Here is a 19,157-nt window from a genome sequence, read left to right as displayed (position 1 = left end):
TGTTGTTGTTTTCGTTGTTCTTAATTTGTTTAATTAAGTAGCGGAAAATGCAAGTAACCAACAGTAACAGCAACAAAAACGAAAAAAAAAAGAAAGAAAGAAAGAAGAATGGGGATATGGTGTTTTGATTCGTCTTCGCGTTCTGTTATGTTGGGTTTGCTGTTGCTGTTGGTGTTACTGTTAACTCTCTCTCTCTCTGTCTGTGTGTGTGTGTCTGTGTCTGTGTGTGTTTATTTTCAGTTTGTTTGTATTTAATTAATCCTCCTCCTCCTCCTCCTCCACTTCCCAACTTTATGTCCAAAGGGAAAAATAAAATGAAAGAAAAGGGTGAAAAGTGTCTGTAAGAGTTGCAACGAGAAAAAAAAACAAGAAGGAAGGAAAGTGAAGTGATGTGATGTGAAGTGAAGTGTTTCGGAAAAGGCATTTTTGAGCGTGATTTTTCTTTTAAAATCAAATTCCGCCTTTCCCACCCTTCTTTTTTCTTTGTTAACTCTTCCTTCCTTCGAAATTTAAAAAAAAAGGGATTTTTTTATTGTTTTTTTTCTCTTTTGCCTCACCGTCACTTTGTTCTTTTTGTTACACGTATTTTTATTGAGCGTTTCGTAGTTGTGTTTTTCCCCCCTACTTTTAAATGGTCGATTGTTTAAATTTTTTTTTTTTGTTATATCTTTTTTCCTTTTGTTTTCCTCTGTCCACTATTCCTTTCCAAATATTGAAATAAGAGCGAACGGTTTCCCCTTTCCTTTTGCTTTTTTTTTTATTTTACTTGCGTATATCTTCTTATATCTTATTTTATTTATTTTATTCTTATATTTCCGCTGCTGCTTTGTTTTGTTTTCCCTTATTGTACAGCTGTTTTGCTTCCTTTGTTCAGTTTTTTTTCATTGGTGAATGAACAAACAAGTAATTTAATTGATAAGTTGATTGATTGGTTAATTTGTTTGTGAAAGCCTTCATTGAACAATTAAGCAAAAAAGAAAAGGAAAAAGAAAAAGGAAAAAAGGGAAAACATTGATGATGAACGGTAATGTAAATGAAATAAAGCAATGAATTAAGGAGCGAATAGGGGAGAGAGTTATGGGGGAGGGGGGGAAAAAAAAAGTGAAATGAGAGGGAAAAGAAATCATGATCGTCAATGTTTATGTTATATTCTTTTTTTGTGTGTGTGTTTTTGTTTGTGTTTGTGTTTGTTTTTGTTTGTTTGTTTTTCTTTACCCCGTCTTCTTTTTCTTTCTTATTTCTTCAATTGTCTTTCCATCCTCTTTTCACTCTCTCTATTTATTTATTTTTTTAGAGAGACCACTTCATTTCTTTCTGCTGCCATATGGTAGAGGAGATAAGGGAAATAGAGGGTAATATGACGAGTTTAAAAAGAAAAGAAAAGAAAAGAAAAAAAGAAATATAAATCAAAGGAAAAGGAAAAGGGAAGGTGCGCTTGACTGTTATTTTATCTATTATTATTATTTTATTATTTTTGAAACTTACTCATACAACTCTATGCACTGATACAAATATGAATGACTTTTTATCACTTTCCCCTTCTTTTCGTCTATTTGTCTTCTTTTTTGTTTTTTTTTCTCTATCATTTTATGTAAACTCCCCTTCCTTCCGTTACTATTAACATCACCACACAATCACACATGTATACACATACATCAAAGCAAATAGCAATTACAATAGCCACATCAAGGTTATTACAGTACACCTTAGGATCACTTCATTTTATTTTTACTTTTTATTTTATTTTTTATTTTTCCTTTGTTTCGCTTTTGTCACGTTTGTGTTATTTAATCGGTAAGAAAAAAAAAAGAAAAAGAAAAGAAAACTAAACACGCATCACACAATCCATTTCATCCGTATATTATTTACTCTCATTATTCCTATTATTGTCTTCGTTGTTTTGTTTTGTTTTGTTTTTTTGTTTTTTGTTTTTTTCTTACAGATATCCCCCAATTGAACGATGCGCCGTTGGGGAGCGGCGGGACCTCTTCGGAGCGGCCTTCAGCTCCGGCAGGTGGCTTCAGCGGCCCGAAGGCGGCAGCCCGCACAACTTAAAATACCAATAAGTGATGCACCGGCACATGTGAAGGCCATGGAGAGGCCGAGATCAAAACTCGAAACCCCGGCAGCGTACAGTTCCTTCCGTAGCACAGAAACCATTGAGGAATTTAGGGAAAATTACAAATACCTGGCGGCAGGCGAGAGGGAAACATCAGTAACGGCCCGAGTCGCTGGTCGTATCACAAGTTTGCGGGATATGGGAAAGATGCTTTTTGCGACAGTACGATCTAGTGGTGTGGATCTGCAGTTAGTCGTGCATGTCGGGGAACATTTCACACGAGACTGCTTGAAGCAACTGAGAGCTTCATTGCGTGTTGGAGACATTGTGGGAGCTGAAGGTATTCCATGTAGGATGCAGCGCGGTGAGTTGTCTTTAGCTGCTAGTCGTGTGGAGGTGCTGGCGCCATATGTTTGTAGGGACCAGGTAGTCTGCCCAGATCTACGTGGTTTTACGCAACTGCAAGACAATGATGTGAGGTATCGATATCGCTTTGTGGATATGATGACCAATCGGTCCGTTATCGACACTATTAGAAAGCGTCACACAGTGCTGCAGTCACTCCGTGAGTACTTGGATATGAGACACTTTGTTGAGGTAGAGACACCGATTCTTCACACTGTAGCGTCCGGTGCGAATGCAAAACCTTTTGTGACGCATCACAACGCAAATAATGCAGACCTCTTCCTACGCGTTGCACCAGAGTTATACCTGAAACAGTGCGTCGTCGGAGGTTTGGAACGGGTGTATGAAATTGGTAAAGTATTTCGTAACGAGGATGCTGATCGCAGTCACAACCCGGAGTTTACCACGTGTGAATTCTACGCAGCATACCACACATACGAAGACCTTATCACCATGACAGAAGACATCTTTCGCCATCTCGCGCTACGGGCAAACGGGACGACGCAACTGCAAATCCAGTGTGAGCGGGCTGGTATCACACGGGAGATTGATTTGGGTGCAACATTCCGGCGCATTAGTGTTTATGATGAAATTCAGAGTGCATCCGGTGTCGAGCTCCCACCACCCAATGAACTTAACACACCAAAGGGACTTGCATACATGTCCGCCATCATGCTGCGCCATGACATTCAGTTTCCAGCCGTACGCACAGCGGCAAAGATGTTTGATAAACTCATTGACTTCTTTATTACAAGTCACATAGTAGAGCCAACCTTCGTGATGGATCATCCCATCTTCATGAGCCCTCTCGCGAAGGAACACTCATCTCGGCCTGGTTTGGCTGAGCGTTTTGAGTTGTTTATCAATGGTATTGAATACTGCAACGCATACAGTGAACTTAATGATCCACAGGAACAGTGTCATCGGTTCCAGCAACAGTTAATAGATCGACAAGGTGGCGACGAGGAGGCCATGCCGCTGGACGAGACCTTTTTGAAATCCCTGCAAGTTGGTCTTCCACCAACTGCTGGTTGGGGAATGGGCATTGACCGAGTTGTAATGCTGCTAAGCGGCTCAAGTACCATACGAGATGGAATCATTTTCCCTTTACTACGGCAGGATACGAGATCGCATGATTGCAAGCGGCGGCACCGGGTGGCCACATTTTTTGATTTCAATCACCAAATGGCACTCTTGTGTCTTAGTGGCGTTGAGCAGGAAATGAAAAGACGTGGCTTCCCCGAGGCATCATGTGCTCATATTCGCGAGCTGCGGCAGACTATTCGAGACTTGGGGCAGCGAAGCGGTGAGTCGGATTTAACAAATTTTAACTGCGGTGAATGGTGGCCGGGTCTGACAAAAACTATGATTCGGCTGATGTGTGGTAGACCACGTTCCTGATTTTTTTTTTGGGGGGGAGGGAATGCCTATGTGAAATTTTGCCTGCGCGAAATTTTCTTCAGTCTACTTAGTTGTTACCACAATTGTTACGATTATTTGTTGCCTCTTTTTTTTTTCTCATTGAGCGCTCCATATGGTTACCGATCCTTAGCTCAGTGTTGTGGCTGGGTGGGTTATAGTTGTATTGTAGTGTTAGTTGATGTCGGAGACATGCCCTTGCCAGCGTGTGGTTATGCACTTACTACTGCCACTTGTGTTGTGGTGTCCTATTGTTTTCGTCTCTTCGTTTTTTTTTTTAAGGTTTCCCGTCCCCTTCTTCTTTCACACCTTGTACAATTGGGAAGGTACCATATGCAAATATAAAAATAAAAAGGAAGAAATAAACACATGCGTGTATATACACATGTATTTATTTGTGTGTTTACCTGATTATTTGTTTTGCATGGGTCTCTGTTTGGGTGCGTTATGAAGTCCCTCATTGTTTGTGGAAACCCATCGGGATGCCTAAAAGAAAAGTGAAGCAGTTGTCTTTTAAATGCTTTCCCGGTGGCGGCAGCGAGTTTCGTATGGCTTTCATCTCAACCTTTTCTTGTGAAGGAAATCCTCACAAGGAAAGAGACAATAATGAAAGAGAAAAGAAGTCCACAGAACACCAAAAGGGATATTGTTTGCATTCCATCCCTGATCCTCTGTTGTTTCTATCACATACGATGTCCTTGATGCATCTGCTATTATTATTACTTTTTTTTTTCTTTTGCAGTTAAATCCAGGATAATTTTAACGAAAAGAAGTTGAAAAACTAAAGGGGAACAAAAAGCCACTCATAGAAGTTTTAGAGCAACTCAATTGTTGCACGACATACTGGTATAACATAATAAAAAATAACAGTATTCATCGTTGTAATTCGGCAATATTTTTACATATTAATTCCGTTACCGCAATTTAAAATCAAAACAACAAAATGGATAAGAGAATGATTACTGATGCATTTGAAGAAATCAAATGGAATGGCTGGGGGGACACTGGCGTGTGTATCAAATACGATGAGGCGAGGCAACTCCCCATACACACAAATGGAAAGCCGATGAAGCATCTTCTGAAGTTCATGAAGGACGATGTCCTCAAGGTGAAGGGAGAGTTTAAAATTAAGCCCACACCCGGGCTAACAAAAGAGGAGGCCATTAAACGGCTCCCACCGCCTGTAGTGAAACAACCATTCGTGGATGAGTTGCGTCAGGTTCTGTCAAAAGATCAGATCCGTCTCGACGCATATGCCCGCCTGACGCACATCTTTGGTAAAAATTATCGCGACCTTTGGCGTGTAAGGCGTGGTATGATCGACCGCCCACCCGATGCGGTCATTCTCCCCAACAACCACGATGATTGCGTAAAGATTATGGAATTGGCACAAAAACACAACGTTGTTGTTGTGCCATTCGGTGGTGGCACAAATGTGACAGGTGGCGTGGAGCCGAATCCCTTTGAGACGCGACGTATGGTTATCTCCATTGACATGCGACGGATGGGGCGAATGCTTCATATAGACACAGAATCTGGTACCGCTGTGTTTGAAGTGGGAGTGCTTGGCCCAGATATAGATGAGCAACTGAGCCGCTACGGTTTCATGATGGGTCATGACCCTGATAGTTATGCATATTCGACTCTTGGTGGCTGGATTGCTGCGCGAGGCAGCGGTGCCATGTCGAATAAATATGGAGATATTGAAAACATGATTCTCGCCATGCGGGTGGTGACACCTGTTGGCGTGGTGGAAACACCCCTTACCTCGCGACCCTGCGGTGTCGACTTGAACGCCATGTTTGTTGGGTCCGAGGGTGCCTTTGGACTTGTTACAGAGGCTGTTGTTAAGATTGAACGCATACCAGAGGTGAAGCGTTACGAAGGCTGGCTCTTTCCCTCATTTGAAGTTGCTTTTACTGCTTTCCATACATGCACACGCAAGGGGATCCACCCGTGCACAATGAGGTTATACGACGAAGACGACACACGGCTCAGTTTTGCAGCAAGTACAGACTCCGGGTTGGTTAGTACATTCTTCAGCAAGTGCTTTAAGAAATACATCGCAACTGTGAAGGGATGGAACCTCAGCAAAATATCACTTGTGGTTGTCGGATTTGAAGGAACCAAAGCCCAAACGAACTGTCAGCGGAGTGAATTGGTTGGCGTCTTCCAAGCCTTCGGTGCCACATGCTTGGGAACCAAGCCGGGTAACACGTGGCAAGAAAAGAAATACGACCTTCCGTACCTTCGCGATTTCGCTCTGGCTCACAATTTTTGGGCGGACGTATTTGAGACGAGTGTCCTCTACACGGACGCTATTCACTGCTGGAGAGCAGTCAAGAAATCGTTTGCGGAAGTGATGGCCGAGAATGGTAAGAACGCATGGATAGGCTGCCACACTGCACATCAGTACCGTTTTGGTTGCTGTTTGTATTTCACCTTTATTGGCGGGCAGGCCGACGAAAATGACCTCAAGATCTTTTTGCAAGTAAAAAAAAGGGCGATGGAAGTCATGTTACAGCACAGAGGAAACCTAACTCACCACCATGGAATAGGTTATGAGCACGTCCCATGGATGAAGCGTTACAATGGTGAGGGTGGGTTAGACGCAATTATGAAGTTCAAGAAAGCGCTTGATCCAAAGAACATATGTAACCCGGGAAAACTGCTCCCCTCACCCCCTTCGGAGAAGGAAACACCAAAGGCCACACAGGCCCGTCAGAATCGTGAAATGATGTTTGACAAAATGGGCATTCCCGGGGCTCTTCAGGCTCACCTCTGAGGGGTCATATGTATTTATGCACACTCATGCCCGTTGGTTTACCAGCGGGGAAATTGTGTTATGTGTGCAAAAAGTCTCGCTAAGATAGTTGTGCGGCTGCGGTTAAGTATAATCTGTGGTGAGCAATACATACTTGGTTATCCTGGTACGTAAAAATTGTTGACAGCGTAACGACCATGTTACCTATGTTTAGCCCCACGGGGGCACTATCACATTAGGTCCTTGTGTTTAAAACGAAATAATACAGTGCATGCAACCGACAACGGGAAAATAAAAAGGAGAAAAATTAAGGTAATGGTAGCACAACTCGGCGGTGCAAGGCGGCCGTCTGGGAGACTGGTCGTTAGAGGGGCTATTGGGTTGAGGTTCTATTATAGTAACGTTATTTACAGGAGGTTTCCTCGGAAATAACGTGCATTTTTTTCCACGGGATTGTTCTCAAGAACTGCCGGTACAGCATTATGCACTTCCCCCCATTTGTTCCTTACGTTGTCTTTATTATCACAACTCCGTTTGTGTTTCCCGCACCTTCAAACGCCCCACCTTTGCTCGTCTTCGGACATGTTTTACGTTCATACAAATATATGCGTCATTAGGTGGACGTTTTTGTGTTAGCGTGGTCGAAGGGTTTTGTTTTTGGCTTTTCCAGCTTTCTCCTGTCGTCGTCGTTGTCGTTGTTGGGAACCGATTAGCACTCGTCACTTCTTCCCCTTCCCTATTGTCCTTGATTTAATCCCTTCCACCCCTCCTCCGCATGTTCTTTTCGGCATGTGTTCCAACCCCGGGGGAATTAGTTGCGCATTGTTCACGTGCATTACGAGTTACATTGCGCAACAACCACATGAAAACACACCGTGGGTCTGGTACGCGACGCACCCGCGGTCTGCGCTTGCGATGATTGCAACACCGTCGAAGCAGCAGCGATACGTGTATCAGCGACTCCCATCAGTGGATAGTGATGGGAAAATGACAGTTAGGGCGAACATTTCTCTCCATGGTGTGAAACTGAATGGAAGTACCGTCCGCGTGCCGTTGCTGGCGGCGGCAGCGCATGTGAAGTTAGCTGCAGCACTAGGCAAGTGTCCTGTCCGTGCGATATTTGACTCCAATTGCGTTAAAGCATTGGGTGATTTCTTTAACTCCCTTCAACGTGCCTCAGGTGGTTGCCTGGTAGTGGAGTTGCTCCGGCTTCAGACCACTGAATTCGGTGCTCTGTTGGAACGCCATCGGCTGCGACCAGCTCAAGTACTTGATATCCTTCGGACGGTGGTATGTCTTGTGCTGGAGGGGGCTTGCGAAGTGGACCTCACACCCATGATTGTACATGAGTTGACTAAATTGCAGTCCCTTCATGTCTCAGGTGGAAATTTATCCTCGCTCTCTGCCCTCCGGGGTTCGAAGACACTGTTGGACATCGATGTAAGTGGTGTGTCCATCACGCACCGCGACGTTAATTTATTGGGTCAAATGGCACAACTGCGCAGCTTAGTCGTTGATGGTTGCACGGGCGTCATAAGCCTTACACCATTTACCGGTCATCCCTCGTTGCGTCACCTTTCGGCGGCAGGGTGTCCGAATCTTCGTCAGGTGGGATCACTCGGTACAATTCCAACCTTGGAATACGCAAATATATCCAGTACTGCTGTTTCTTCCGAGGACCTTCGACGGGGTCTTAAGGGTTTTATGGGAATTCGTGGGCTTGTTCTCGATCAGCTGAGCTTTGGTGAAGTGGAAGGGACAATTAGGACTCACAGGACTCACTGGAAGGTACAACGCCTCTCGCTAAAAGATGTGAGGTGTCCCAGGTACACGTGGGTAGCAACCGCAATATGCCTTGGCGATTTGTACTTGGATGGCACGCGCCTCATTGAAAGAGAGTTGTCGCTGCTATGCTCATCGCTCATATATCTGGAAAGGATTTCCATTGCGAGATGCATGTGGCTCGTGACGTCCCTCAGAAGCCTTTTGGCTTTGAAACACATCCGCGAGGTGACCGTCTCCCGCCGCAGTTTGCTGGAGGAGAATGGCGTGGCAGAGTTGTGCGGAAGGGGGGTACGTTGCCACATTTGCTCCATGTAAGCGGCCTACCGCCACCAGAAGGCGGTGAAGTTATTTTGTCACGAGGTAAAGGTGGCTTGGCATTTGTGATCCAGTGAGGAAGTGGTGGAGGAACAACGAACATAAGGGATGTGAATGTCATCATCCGTACACTCCCTTTCCTAATGTTTTTACTGGTTCAATTCTTGTTTAAGTTTCATTTGTGGCCTTTGCTCATCTGTTACTAATGTTCCTCCGTTACTTGGTATTTCGTCGTTCTTTTTGTTTGTTATTTTCACATCTTCTTGTCTATCGAACATGTTTCTCAAGGCGTGGTGCTGATTGTTGTGTTGTGAGAATGTTTGCCTCCCAATCAATCAGCCTCTACAAGGAATGCTGTCAATTTTATAATGTCAAACCAAACACAGAGATTCTTCAGCAGGTGGACACACCACAGCTCATGTTGGAGGAGATTGACGCCTCCCGAACGCTCCTTGGCGAGCTTGGCGTAAAGGCGTTGCTTGACTGCATTTCCTGCCACGTGGGGATTCGAAGGGTGGTGCTAAAAAAAAATGGCCTGTCTACCACTTGTGTTGAGCATCTCTGTAGGTTTCTACGCGGCTCCCGCTACGTTTGTCATGTTGATGTATCTGAGAATCCTATGAACGTGGCCGCCGCGCGGGTGCTATGGGAGACCGCGCGGATTGTACCAACACTGACGGAAATTAATGTTGAGAAGTGCGAATTAGAGGATGAGTGGCCGCGCCGATTGGAGCGGTGCTGCAAGTCCAACGAGGAAACACAGGCAGCGGTTATCGCACCATGTGCGGAGGATCTGAATCCAATGCAATGGGATGTTGTGTTTGTTGCGGTGGCCGGACCTGCCTCATATGTGGAGAAGTATTCAACCGAGATATTGCCCCCTGTAAGCAGTCTTCTCGCGCAGTATAGACTTCGCGTTTGTTTACTAGCAATCGATGAAAATGATACGCCGGACGTGGCGGTTGCGAAAATAGAGCGGTGCGCCGAGAGGTATAATCACGGTTTGAGTTGGTGTGTTGCGCTCGTGGACGACGCCGTGCCATGGAATGAGGCTGCACTGAAGGCCGTTATGGCAACAGTTCAGCAAACACGACCCATTACAAAGCCGCTCAAGGACAAATTTGGCGCCATATGTAGTCCCGCGATAAAGTGCGTTACCAACTTTTTTGTGTACGATGTAACATTACTGAGCGAATCAGATGAGAAAGGGGAAGAGAAACCGGACACTGCAGGAGTAGTTGAGGTGCCTCCGGAAAAGTGGTTTCCAGCGGTGAACTGGGACGAAGTTGGAGACTGCGATGTTCCATCGGCAGTGCGTTTGAGAACCAAGAATTGCTGGAAGGTCCGCTGTCAGAGTGATCTATACTGTGCATTGACTGATGTCTTCTCGCGGAAATTCACCATGGAGGAGGGTTCTCAGAACGAAGAGAAGGAGGTTGACGAGGAGAAGGCGTACATTCTGACTAGCGAAAAAGAGTCCCTGTTCTCATCATACCCAATGTGCAAAGAGATAGTATTGCACGTGGAGAAACGTTTGTGGAGCACATGCGTACCTATTGTTCTTATCGGAACGGACGTGAAGGCTCACAACAATGTCCTCTCGTGGTTGGCTAACAAGTATGCGGAAAGTGGCCCTATGAAGGTGGTGTTTTACCCTTATAAACGTGACAACCGTAGTATGGTTGTGTTTTTGAGTTATCTTCTTGGCGTGCTGTCCAAATCCCCCATGGAGTTGTACCTTTCTCTTGATACGTTATGCAATGAAGTCCATGATGCAATTAGTCACTACGAGGACGAGCCGTTGTTAATGATCATTCCATCGATGGACACACTTGATAGCTGCGGAAACGACTACTGCTGTAGCCTGGATTGGTTGCCCTCGACCCTGCCTCCTAAAATTACCCTTGTTGTCTCAATTAAAACAGAGAGTCCCATTCTAGTCGCCTTTCGCAAGCGACTTCCTCAACCGTTTGAAGTGTTAAACGCCCCACTTCCAGACGAGGTGCGTTCATGGCTCTTTACTGAAGAACTTGTGCGGCGCGGCATATTAGGGGGAACTGCAGGTGGACATCAGGAGGATGGCGGGGACACCTCTAACTGTGAAGCATGGAAAAGAGTGGTGGGTAACGCATTCTTGAATAAGGATGGGTCCAAGTTTACAAGTTTTGACACTTACGCAGCATCACTTCTTTTCCGCTTCTCACTAACTACCGACTCAGAGGATGTCACCTTCTTCCTCCCCTCGGAGGTCCCTAATACGATGAGGGAGCTGTTGGTTAAGCTTCTGAAGGTCCACGAAGACCAGGGAGATCCTCTTACTGTGCGCTACGTCCTCACATGCCTTGCTGCGGCTTCCCTGCCTGTCACAGAGGTTGTATGCGTGTGTGAAGATCTCGGGCCATGCCCACGCAATAAAACGATCCCAGTTCTTCTCATGCTCATTGATGACGGCATTGTGGAAATTCACGGTGGTTCTGTGGCGCATTTGGCGGGGCCAGAGGTACACGAGGTTGTGAACTCCCTCTACAGCGATTTGTTGGATAATGTCAATGCATTGGTGGAAAATCATTTGTATCGCCTAGTCAAAACACGGAGCCCTGATCTCTCTCTGTGTTTCAGGCAAATTGGACCTCTCATTTTTGTCAACGGTAGTTTTGAGAACGCGTACTCGCTCATTTTGGATGCCAGTATAATGGATGCCGCTTTTTCTAGAGAAAAGAGCAATACCCAATATGCCATTGACATCATTTTCCGTCTCTTGAATTCCTATCGACTCCTGTCGCAGCTGCACGATGGGGAGTACTTTGTGTTCGATAAGCAGGATCAGAGCCAACGCCGTTCCGCCCTGCTGAATGCGGCTAAAGATATTCAATCATTTGACTGTTTCTTTTTTCAGTCCGCGCTTCAGTTGTCGGAGGTTTCGCCATATTACAGAGACGCCTCCACTTCAGAGGAAGTGCCATATTCGGTGCTTGCACCTCTGAACACGGCTGGGGAGGAGGGCTCCTCAATTTCCATCCCCGTCAATGAAACGCCGATTTATGTTCACTTGCGTGAGAAATACCTCGTGATATCGACTAAAACAACTGTGTTTGTGTACTCCACTGGGAATTTCGATAAGGTAGTTGCCACGTTTGACACTACTTGCAACAAAGACGCCGTTTTCCAGGGTGCGCTCAGCGCTTGTGGTACCCGCATTGTTTTGATATGGGACAGACATCTCGCAACGTTTGACTTTTTGACGGGTGGTCACTCTAATGTTGATGATGTCACCGCTACACTGTCTGACAGGGCACTCGACGTGTTGGGGACTAATATTGCTGTACAGCATAATTTGAGCAAATCTCTCTCAATTATGGACCTGACTAAGAAAAATAAAGTCATAATATTACCAACCCTAGAGGCGGAGGCACGTGAAGCATACTTTTTCGGTAGTTCCGTCCTCGCTACCAGTTTGTACGATTTATTTATTATCAGGGGATGCAGGGTGCAGAAACTTTCACATACGGGGGTAATCCGATGTGTGGCTTTCCCCGCAAGCGATCGTCTCATTGCCTCGTCAGTGGACGAAGACATATGGATTTGGTCCGGCGCTGGCGAGCTTTTACACATTGCTAATGCTGGGCGAACCCCTATTGAAGAACTTTACCTCAATTCTAACGGTGGGCAACTGCTCTCCAGGCAGCAAGAGGGACTGAAATTGTGGGAGACGTCCAGCGGAAGGTTCAAGAAATTGGATCAGCTGTTCGACGAAATCCCCACGCAGTTGCTCATAACGGGGAGTGATTCCTTCATCATTGCTTTGTGTGGTTATTACCTTTATGTGTGGGATGCCAGCACCCGGCGACCTGTGGGTGTCCTCACGTGCGCCATCGGGGCAATTACCTTTGTGCAAGAACGGAATCAACTGGTCATGGCACTTACTTCTCGGAATGAAGTGAAAGTGTGGCGTCTGGGTGACAACCCATTCCTCTCCACGAAGGTGCTCCAGAAGAAGTCCTTGTCGTCCAATTGGCGGTTAAGCGGTAAATTGTCAGCTGTGTCAATTGAACGTATTACCGCAAATTCCAAAGGAACACTTTTCGCGGCTTTGGACTCCGACGGCGCATTGTTGCTTCAACCAACGAAAGGCGGTCCACCAACTGTCTGCGCTGTCAAAGAGGTCGAGGGCATGGTGTTCCTCTGTAACTATCTCGTGTTCTCTTTTAAGGAAAAGGCGGGGTGTTTTTGTTACATTGATCTGGATGAAGAGGAGTTCAAAGTATCGGAAATGCTTCTGCCGACTGATGCAAGAGAAAAAGCTTCACTGGACTTTGTAGCCGACCCGGACGACAGGTACCTTGCCGTTGTTTCAAACTTCGATAAAGGATCTACACTTTACGTGTACGAGGTGTCCACCTGGTCCCTACTGAACCAGTTTATTGGACACAGCGGCCACGTTTTTTATGGCTTCTTTGTCGAAGATGTTTTGATCAGTGTCTGCAAGGATCTCACGGTGCGCTGCTGGAGTCTTCAAAATCACGCAGAGAGGACTTCCTACAAGCATCCCTTCCAAATAGCAGCCGCAGCGCGTGACACAGAATCACCGGTGGTCTCACTCTTCTTTTTCGATGTTTATTTCCATCTCTTTCATCTACACGTAGATGGTGTTGACTCTTCCGCTCGTTTCGAAGTGCAGAAGGTCTCCACATTACCCCCACCAGCAACTCTGAAGCCTGTGCAATGCGTTTACGTTTCAGGGTTGGTTGTGGTAGTGGCCGGGTGCGGATCAGTTTTCCTGGTGAATGTCAGGCGGGGGGGAGCAGCGACCAAGTTATCAAATTACAAATGCCTCTGCGTTGCTACATATAAGAACGGTCCTGAGTCATTCGTGCTGACTGGCCACACAACCGGCGAGGTTCTCCTGAACGGCGTTCGCCACGGGCCATAAATATGTAAAGAAGTGGCTTCCCCTTTGTGTTGTATCTCTCCCTCTTCGTTGAAATGTGTCCTTGTGACATACGGGAGACGAAGGAAAGGCAGTCATGAGACCGTTTTCGCTTTCCCCACTTTCCTTCAAATGTCTGTCACACACATCACGCATCGCCACGTGTTTGTCCACCGATGTGGAGGACACAAAGCTTACGTTTTTGGCCGTTCGCATCGCAAACGCTATTGCTTTTCGGCAGCGTAAGAGGAGTAAAGGACACCCAGAGGGTCAATACGACTAGAGCGAGTGAAAGAAGAGAACGAATCAAGGTGGAGTGAGGAAGGAAAATAGAAAAATAAATAAATATACGAAACAGGCTTGAAGCTATGCGCCGAGACGACTTCGACCGCAGGCGTCTTCGCGACTTGTACGACCGGAACGTGCGCCGCGTCCGGGCACTTGCTGAAGCGCGGGATCAACGAAGAAGTGACAGGGAAGATGATCTCCCAGCACCACGTCGCTACCTTGTCAGTGAGCGCCGGACACGGCTTGAGGGTTTCGGGTATGGTGACCGCCAGGTCCGCAGAAGCCGCCGTTCCCGAGATGGGGAACGTAGCCGACGCTTCAGCGACCGGCGCCTCTTCCGACGCAGTGCTGCGGACCGCTTTGCGCGGGATGAGGACATTGAGCGGCAGCTGCGTCGCGAGCGGAGGGAACGTTTGCTCCGCCTGGAACGACTTGAACGACTCGAGCGCTTGGAGCGCCGTGATCGTCTGCGTGAGCGGTTGCCTCTGCGCGGCGGAGTGGCCATGGGCCGTCTTCGTCGGCGTCTGGTGGAAGGGAGGCGACGCAGACTTCAACGCGAGAACGACCGCCAGCGGCCCCAGCAGCAACCTCAGCGCAGGAAACTGGATGACGAACTGTTACAACGTACCAACCGCTCCTCCCGTGGAGGCAACAACTCCGCACACAATAAAAAAGAAGGGGCTCGCAGAAGTGGGCCCATGACGCGCGAGGGTCTTGATGAGCAGTTGGATCGGTTCCGAGGGGCGGCTTGATGGAGGAGTAGTTTTGAAACTCTGAAGGCTGTTGAAGGGCGGAAATGGGACTTCTACCACCATAACAAAAGAGTGAACCAAAGAGGGAAAGAAGTATAACTATTAATAAAGTGGGGAAATGAGAACAAACTTGTAAGTTAGTTGAAAGCAAAAATGATTAGGCGAGTGGTAACCAAAAGAAAAGTGTGGAGGAGTTGAAATTTTCATCTATGTAGGAACGAGGGGCACCGCAAGGGGGTACAGACACTCGTGCGCGTATGAGAAGTAGAAACATGGTAGACAAAAGGCGCACATGCCCACTATGTTGGTGTAAAACATGTGAAACAGGAAATACCTTTCTGCAGTCATTTGGTTCCTTTTACAGCTTGATCTTTTCTCCCAATAATGCGTCAAAAAGTTCTACAGCTGCACCTCAATAGGAGGCACAATGCCCGCGATGGTACTGAACTGAGTTAATATTGATGTTCGCCGGACAGGTGCGCTCACACTTCATTTAATGTCACGCCTCTATCGTGTTGTCGCCGCCAGTTTGCGGATGGTCACGAGGAGGTACGAAGCTGGTCTCCCCAAGCAATTTCTTTACTCCGTCTTGTACGGAGTAAAGGAAAAAAAAAAGTACACGCGGCCGAGAGCATGAAGGCGCCGTGACACGGCCGGAGCGCGCTGACAGGTGCAGTTGGACTCTTTTACACAGTGGCTTCAATGACATTTGGTTCCCAACCTTTACTTACCTTTACCTGATGTAACAGAAATAAGGAAAAATAGCAGCGGTCCCCCAAGTGCCAAAAAGGAAGAAGAAGAGGTAATGGAGGAGTGACAGGTAAAGAAACGAAACGAAAGGATTGTTGTGGACGAGACGGGGGCAAATTTGTGAATGGCAAAGAAAAAAAGAGGGGACAGTGAGCCGCACGTGCGTAAAGTGGCGTAATTCTCAGCACCATTGCGAATAGAAGGAGCTGCCGGGGAGGGGGGAGGTACGATCAACGTTCGCAGATGAGGATTTGTAGCTGCCATTAGTACTTCTGCACGTGAAGCCGAAAACTTATTTGGTTCCTTCTTCTTCTCCTCCATAATTTCTTTCCAGAAAAAAAAAAAGAAAACTCGTGTTCATTTGTTACGGATAATTTATCTTCGCCTCTGTTGGCCACTTTACCTCCACCAACGACGCAGGCACCACATACCAGTTCAATATTTAAAAAGGGGGAGAAACGACAACATTTTACTTGTCTTTACTCAATTATCTCGACTTACTCCCCTTATCCCTTCTCTTCACCTCGCTGGTGGTTTCATGTGGTATTCGTCTCCCTCTGCTTATGTCACATTCCCCTCATACATTTTGGATATGTGTGTATGTATGGGAGGAAAAGCTGGGCGTTACGGTGGTGTCATCGGAACATTTAACATTTATATCGCGGGCGGTCACGATGAACATACGTACAACTGTGACGCTAAACTCCATACCGGGGCCATTCGGGGATCCTTCTTCCATTGACTATAAGTCACATCCGGGAGAGGGTGATACCGTGTCGCATGTCGCTATATTTGAAATGATGAAAAAGAAGGAAATGACACCACTCGACGACATTAAGAAACTTAAGAAGTCCGTTTATAGCTATAGGAATAGGAAGATAATTACGAACTGGCTGCGTGACGTTTGTGTGGCTTTGAACTTGAAGGGGACAACGTTGTGCCTTGCGATACAGCTGACGGACGCCTTCATTTCGGGCTCTTTGCAAACACTCCCAATTGAGAAGTGTCAACTGGCGGCGGCGACATGTTTGTGGGATGCGGCGAAATTTGAGGAGATGGACAATAGCTTACCCTCACTTAAGAAAATTGTCCGCGTTTGCGATGATGCCTACTCTAGTGAGCAAATATTGGAGATGGAGGAAACAATACTTTGTTTCTTCAAGTGGCGGCTTCCACACACAACTGTCATCAACCACCTTTACTTGCAACTGCACATGCTCGGAAGCGAAGACCTCGTTTCATGTGGTTCAGTGGTGAAAAGAGAACCCGGAGAGATTGTCATTCTTAATATTCTTGTAGTAGAGGAAGATGTGCACAAGTGGAAGCGCCTCGAGGCGACGGAGGACTGCATCATCACAAGCATTGTCCCACAACTGTGCGCAATTGCGGGAATTCCTGCAAGCAACAACATCGAAGTTTTTCAGGTGTTTGGGGAAAACGTCCTTGTTACCCGCCGCACTGCGCTCGACACGCCGTTACGCTCTCTGTACGTGGATAGTAAAAGGGAGAGCCGGTTGTGTTTATCTAATGGAGGGGTCAATTTCGTTTTTGTGGAGCGTGGCACTTTGGTTGTTCCGCGTAATATTAATAAACGCTTCTTGAATCAGTGTCAAGTGCTCGTCCAGGAAGTCGTTCTACATGTTGAATTCATACAATTACCCAGTCATGTCACGGCACTGGGTGTTCTGATGCTTTCCATGTGTATTTTGGCTACAAATATGGTCGAAGGGAAAAGTGCTATTAATTACATTCAGGGTAAACTTGGTATATCATCTAGTCGATGTCTTGCTGCTGCCCGACTTCTTTGCGTTAAGTACAGGGAAACAATTGAAGAGTACCGTAAGTCTGTCAAACTTCCGCAGTTGCCTGAGGATATTATGGAGCGGTTGGATATGTGCCTTGCGACAAGAAATTCATAGATCCCTGCTTGATATACCCCTTTTCCCTAAATGTCGGGAAGGGAGGCAGGGACTTTTGACTCCTCTGCCCCTTTTTTTCTTCGACCCGCTGTGCTATTGAAGATTTTGCTGTTTTTCTCCTTTTGTTCCCGGTAGGGGAATAATTCTTTCACTGAGACGCAACTCAAATACACTACAAAAAAAAAAGAAAGCAGATGCCCTGTGCTGGTTCATTTATTCACGTTTAACCCCTTTCTTGGACCCTATCTCACTCACTGTTGTCGTTTTTTTCTCCTATTCTCGTTGAACTCTTTGCTTTAATATGAAGGCGGTGGCTGATTTATTCCCACACTTCACTCAACAACGTCTTATTACCAAAGCTATCAAAATGGTACACGTACAGCTGCAGGTTGCTTCGCTTGCCGCCAGCCGTACTTTGCCATTGTTATCTACATGTCCAATTGTCTTTGTCAACGCTTTTCTCCCCTCCCCCCTCCACGTGATGTTTCTCCTTTTTTGTCTCTTCTCATTTCTTCTTTTGTTTTCCCTCCCCTTTTTTTTTTCGTCCTAAGCGCAGTGATGGCACCATACGTGCGCTGCTGGAGGCGGCTTCTTCCCCTTCATTTGTGGACACGGAAGAGGGGAGAACCCGCCCGTCCCAGGCGTACCCTCTTAAGCACCAGCCATCCCCTCTTCGGCCAACAACAGGCCACACTCCCAACTGCGCAGAGCAGCCGTCGGTTACTCCCCACAGATCACCCCGTCTTTGGAACTAAGGGTTTGTTTCGTGTGGAGGAACCGTTTAAGGGTCCCATCCGTGTCTCAGGTTTCTTTCTGGCCATTGACCCACACATAGCTGCCGGCCCGGGAAAACCTATGAACCCCAATGCTCAAATAACAGTGAGCGACAAGGAGGGAAACATGTCGAGAGTTCGGTATCGCTGCTTGCTAGAATCGAGGAGGGGGTTAAGGCTTGAGGCTCTCATTCGTATGCAAGTTGGATGGATATCACCCAAAGTCACCTTCCGCTCTATCCCACATGTGATACATTTGGGAAAGGGGTTCGATGTCAGTATTCCTCTACTTATGCACTTCACCATGGTATCAGTTTTGGATGAATGCGGGAACAAAACGGGTAGTTTTCTTTACTTGAGTGGAACGCCCCTACTGGGATTCTCAGTTGGGTTTACACGTATCACGCAGGGAAAGTTGATTTTAGATCCGTCGCGGAGCGTAAACCCGGCGGAGGAGGCGAGGCAGTTCGTTGGAGGATGTCACGTAAGGCAGCTGGGATTTCTCTTCCTGAAATGTATTGCATACGTTCTCTGCTTGATGGCTTGTTTTCCAACCTCCAAGCGCGTGCTCCAATTCATGACCTCACAACCCGGTCCCACGCCCGAGCGAAGTAAGAACCTCACTTAGTGTTCCGTGGTGACTTTTCTAACTGCTCGAGCGTTGTAAATACATATATATATTTATTTATTTATTTATCGTCCTTGAGGAAGACGATAAGTTTAAATCATCACAAGACTTTTTATATTCCACTCTCTCCCTTAATTACACCTACGCTTGTCACAGTATTACCGATATCCCTCTCTCTTTTTGTTTGTTTCGTCCCATTGTGAACCTCCTAGAGGCGGTGACCGGTACGCGGATCCGAGAAAATCACGCCCGGACAGCTCCAAGGCAGCTCACTGTCGTGTGCAAGTGTCGGTATTTACTTGCAAGTTTTGTTTTCGTGTTTTACCACCGATGGGAATTTCCTTTTTGGGTTGTTACTCGATCGTGCTTACAT

At 46.6% G+C, this 19,157-nt stretch overlaps 7 protein-coding genes across 7 annotated transcripts, besides 16 other annotated features; all 7 read left to right on the top strand.

The window, feature by feature from the left end:
* Window positions 1-15,394: part of a sequence feature (sequence corresponds to BAC RPCI93-28P18) that runs on past the window's edge.
* Window positions 82-106: a microsatellite.
* Window positions 198-230: a microsatellite.
* Window positions 260-280: a microsatellite.
* Window positions 380-409: a microsatellite.
* Window positions 751-886: a sequence feature (A-rich).
* Window positions 971-1,009: a sequence feature (T-rich).
* Window positions 1,167-1,213: a sequence feature (A-rich).
* Window positions 1,370-1,396: a microsatellite.
* Window positions 1,443-1,476: a sequence feature (AT_rich).
* Window positions 1,522-1,581: a sequence feature (A-rich).
* Window positions 1,721-1,755: a microsatellite.
* Window positions 1,896-1,932: a microsatellite.
* Tb927.6.1510 (lysyl-tRNA synthetase, putative) lies at window positions 1,961-3,865 on the top strand (the record flags this gene model as incomplete). The annotated part of the gene is made up of 1 exon (XM_840180.1): window positions 1,961-3,865. One exon carries the CDS (start codon window positions 1,961-1,963, stop codon window positions 3,863-3,865), a length of 1,905 nt encoding a protein of 634 aa, XP_845273.1.
* On the top strand, window positions 4,827-6,668 carry Tb927.6.1500 (alkyl-dihydroxyacetone phosphate synthase; the record flags this gene model as incomplete). Its single annotated transcript, XM_840179.1, has 1 exon — window positions 4,827-6,668. One exon carries the CDS (start codon window positions 4,827-4,829, stop codon window positions 6,666-6,668), a length of 1,842 nt encoding a protein of 613 aa, XP_845272.1.
* On the top strand, window positions 7,437-8,747 carry Tb927.6.1490 (hypothetical protein, conserved; the record flags this gene model as incomplete). The annotated part of the gene is made up of 1 exon (XM_840178.1): window positions 7,437-8,747. One exon carries the CDS (start codon window positions 7,437-7,439, stop codon window positions 8,745-8,747), a length of 1,311 nt encoding a protein of 436 aa, XP_845271.1.
* On the top strand, window positions 9,064-13,677 carry Tb927.6.1480 (hypothetical protein, conserved; the record flags this gene model as incomplete). Its single annotated transcript, XM_840177.1, has 1 exon — window positions 9,064-13,677. The coding sequence occupies one exon, from the start codon at window positions 9,064-9,066 to the stop codon at window positions 13,675-13,677; it is 4,614 nt and encodes a 1,537-aa protein (XP_845270.1).
* Tb927.6.1470 (hypothetical protein, conserved) lies at window positions 14,043-14,714 on the top strand (the record flags this gene model as incomplete). Its single annotated transcript, XM_840176.1, has 1 exon — window positions 14,043-14,714. The coding sequence occupies one exon, from the start codon at window positions 14,043-14,045 to the stop codon at window positions 14,712-14,714; it is 672 nt and encodes a 223-aa protein (XP_845269.1).
* Window positions 15,395-19,157: part of a sequence feature (sequence corresponds to BAC RPCI93-3A7) that runs on past the window's edge.
* On the top strand, window positions 16,139-17,383 carry Tb927.6.1460 (cyclin 3; the record flags this gene model as incomplete). The annotated part of the gene is made up of 1 exon (XM_840175.1): window positions 16,139-17,383. The coding sequence occupies one exon, from the start codon at window positions 16,139-16,141 to the stop codon at window positions 17,381-17,383; it is 1,245 nt and encodes a 414-aa protein (XP_845268.1).
* Window positions 17,839-17,924: a sequence feature (GA-rich).
* Tb927.6.1450 (hypothetical protein, conserved) lies at window positions 17,942-18,784 on the top strand (the record flags this gene model as incomplete). Its single annotated transcript, XM_840174.1, has 1 exon — window positions 17,942-18,784. One exon carries the CDS (start codon window positions 17,942-17,944, stop codon window positions 18,782-18,784), a length of 843 nt encoding a protein of 280 aa, XP_845267.1.
* Window positions 18,828-18,853: a sequence feature (AT_rich).

Source organism: Trypanosoma brucei, chromosome 6, assembly GCF_000002445.2.
Source record: "Trypanosoma brucei brucei TREU927 chromosome 6, complete sequence".
Classification (NCBI taxonomy): domain Eukaryota; phylum Euglenozoa; class Kinetoplastea; order Trypanosomatida; family Trypanosomatidae; genus Trypanosoma; species Trypanosoma brucei.
This window is presented reverse-complemented; position numbering and strand designations above follow the sequence as displayed.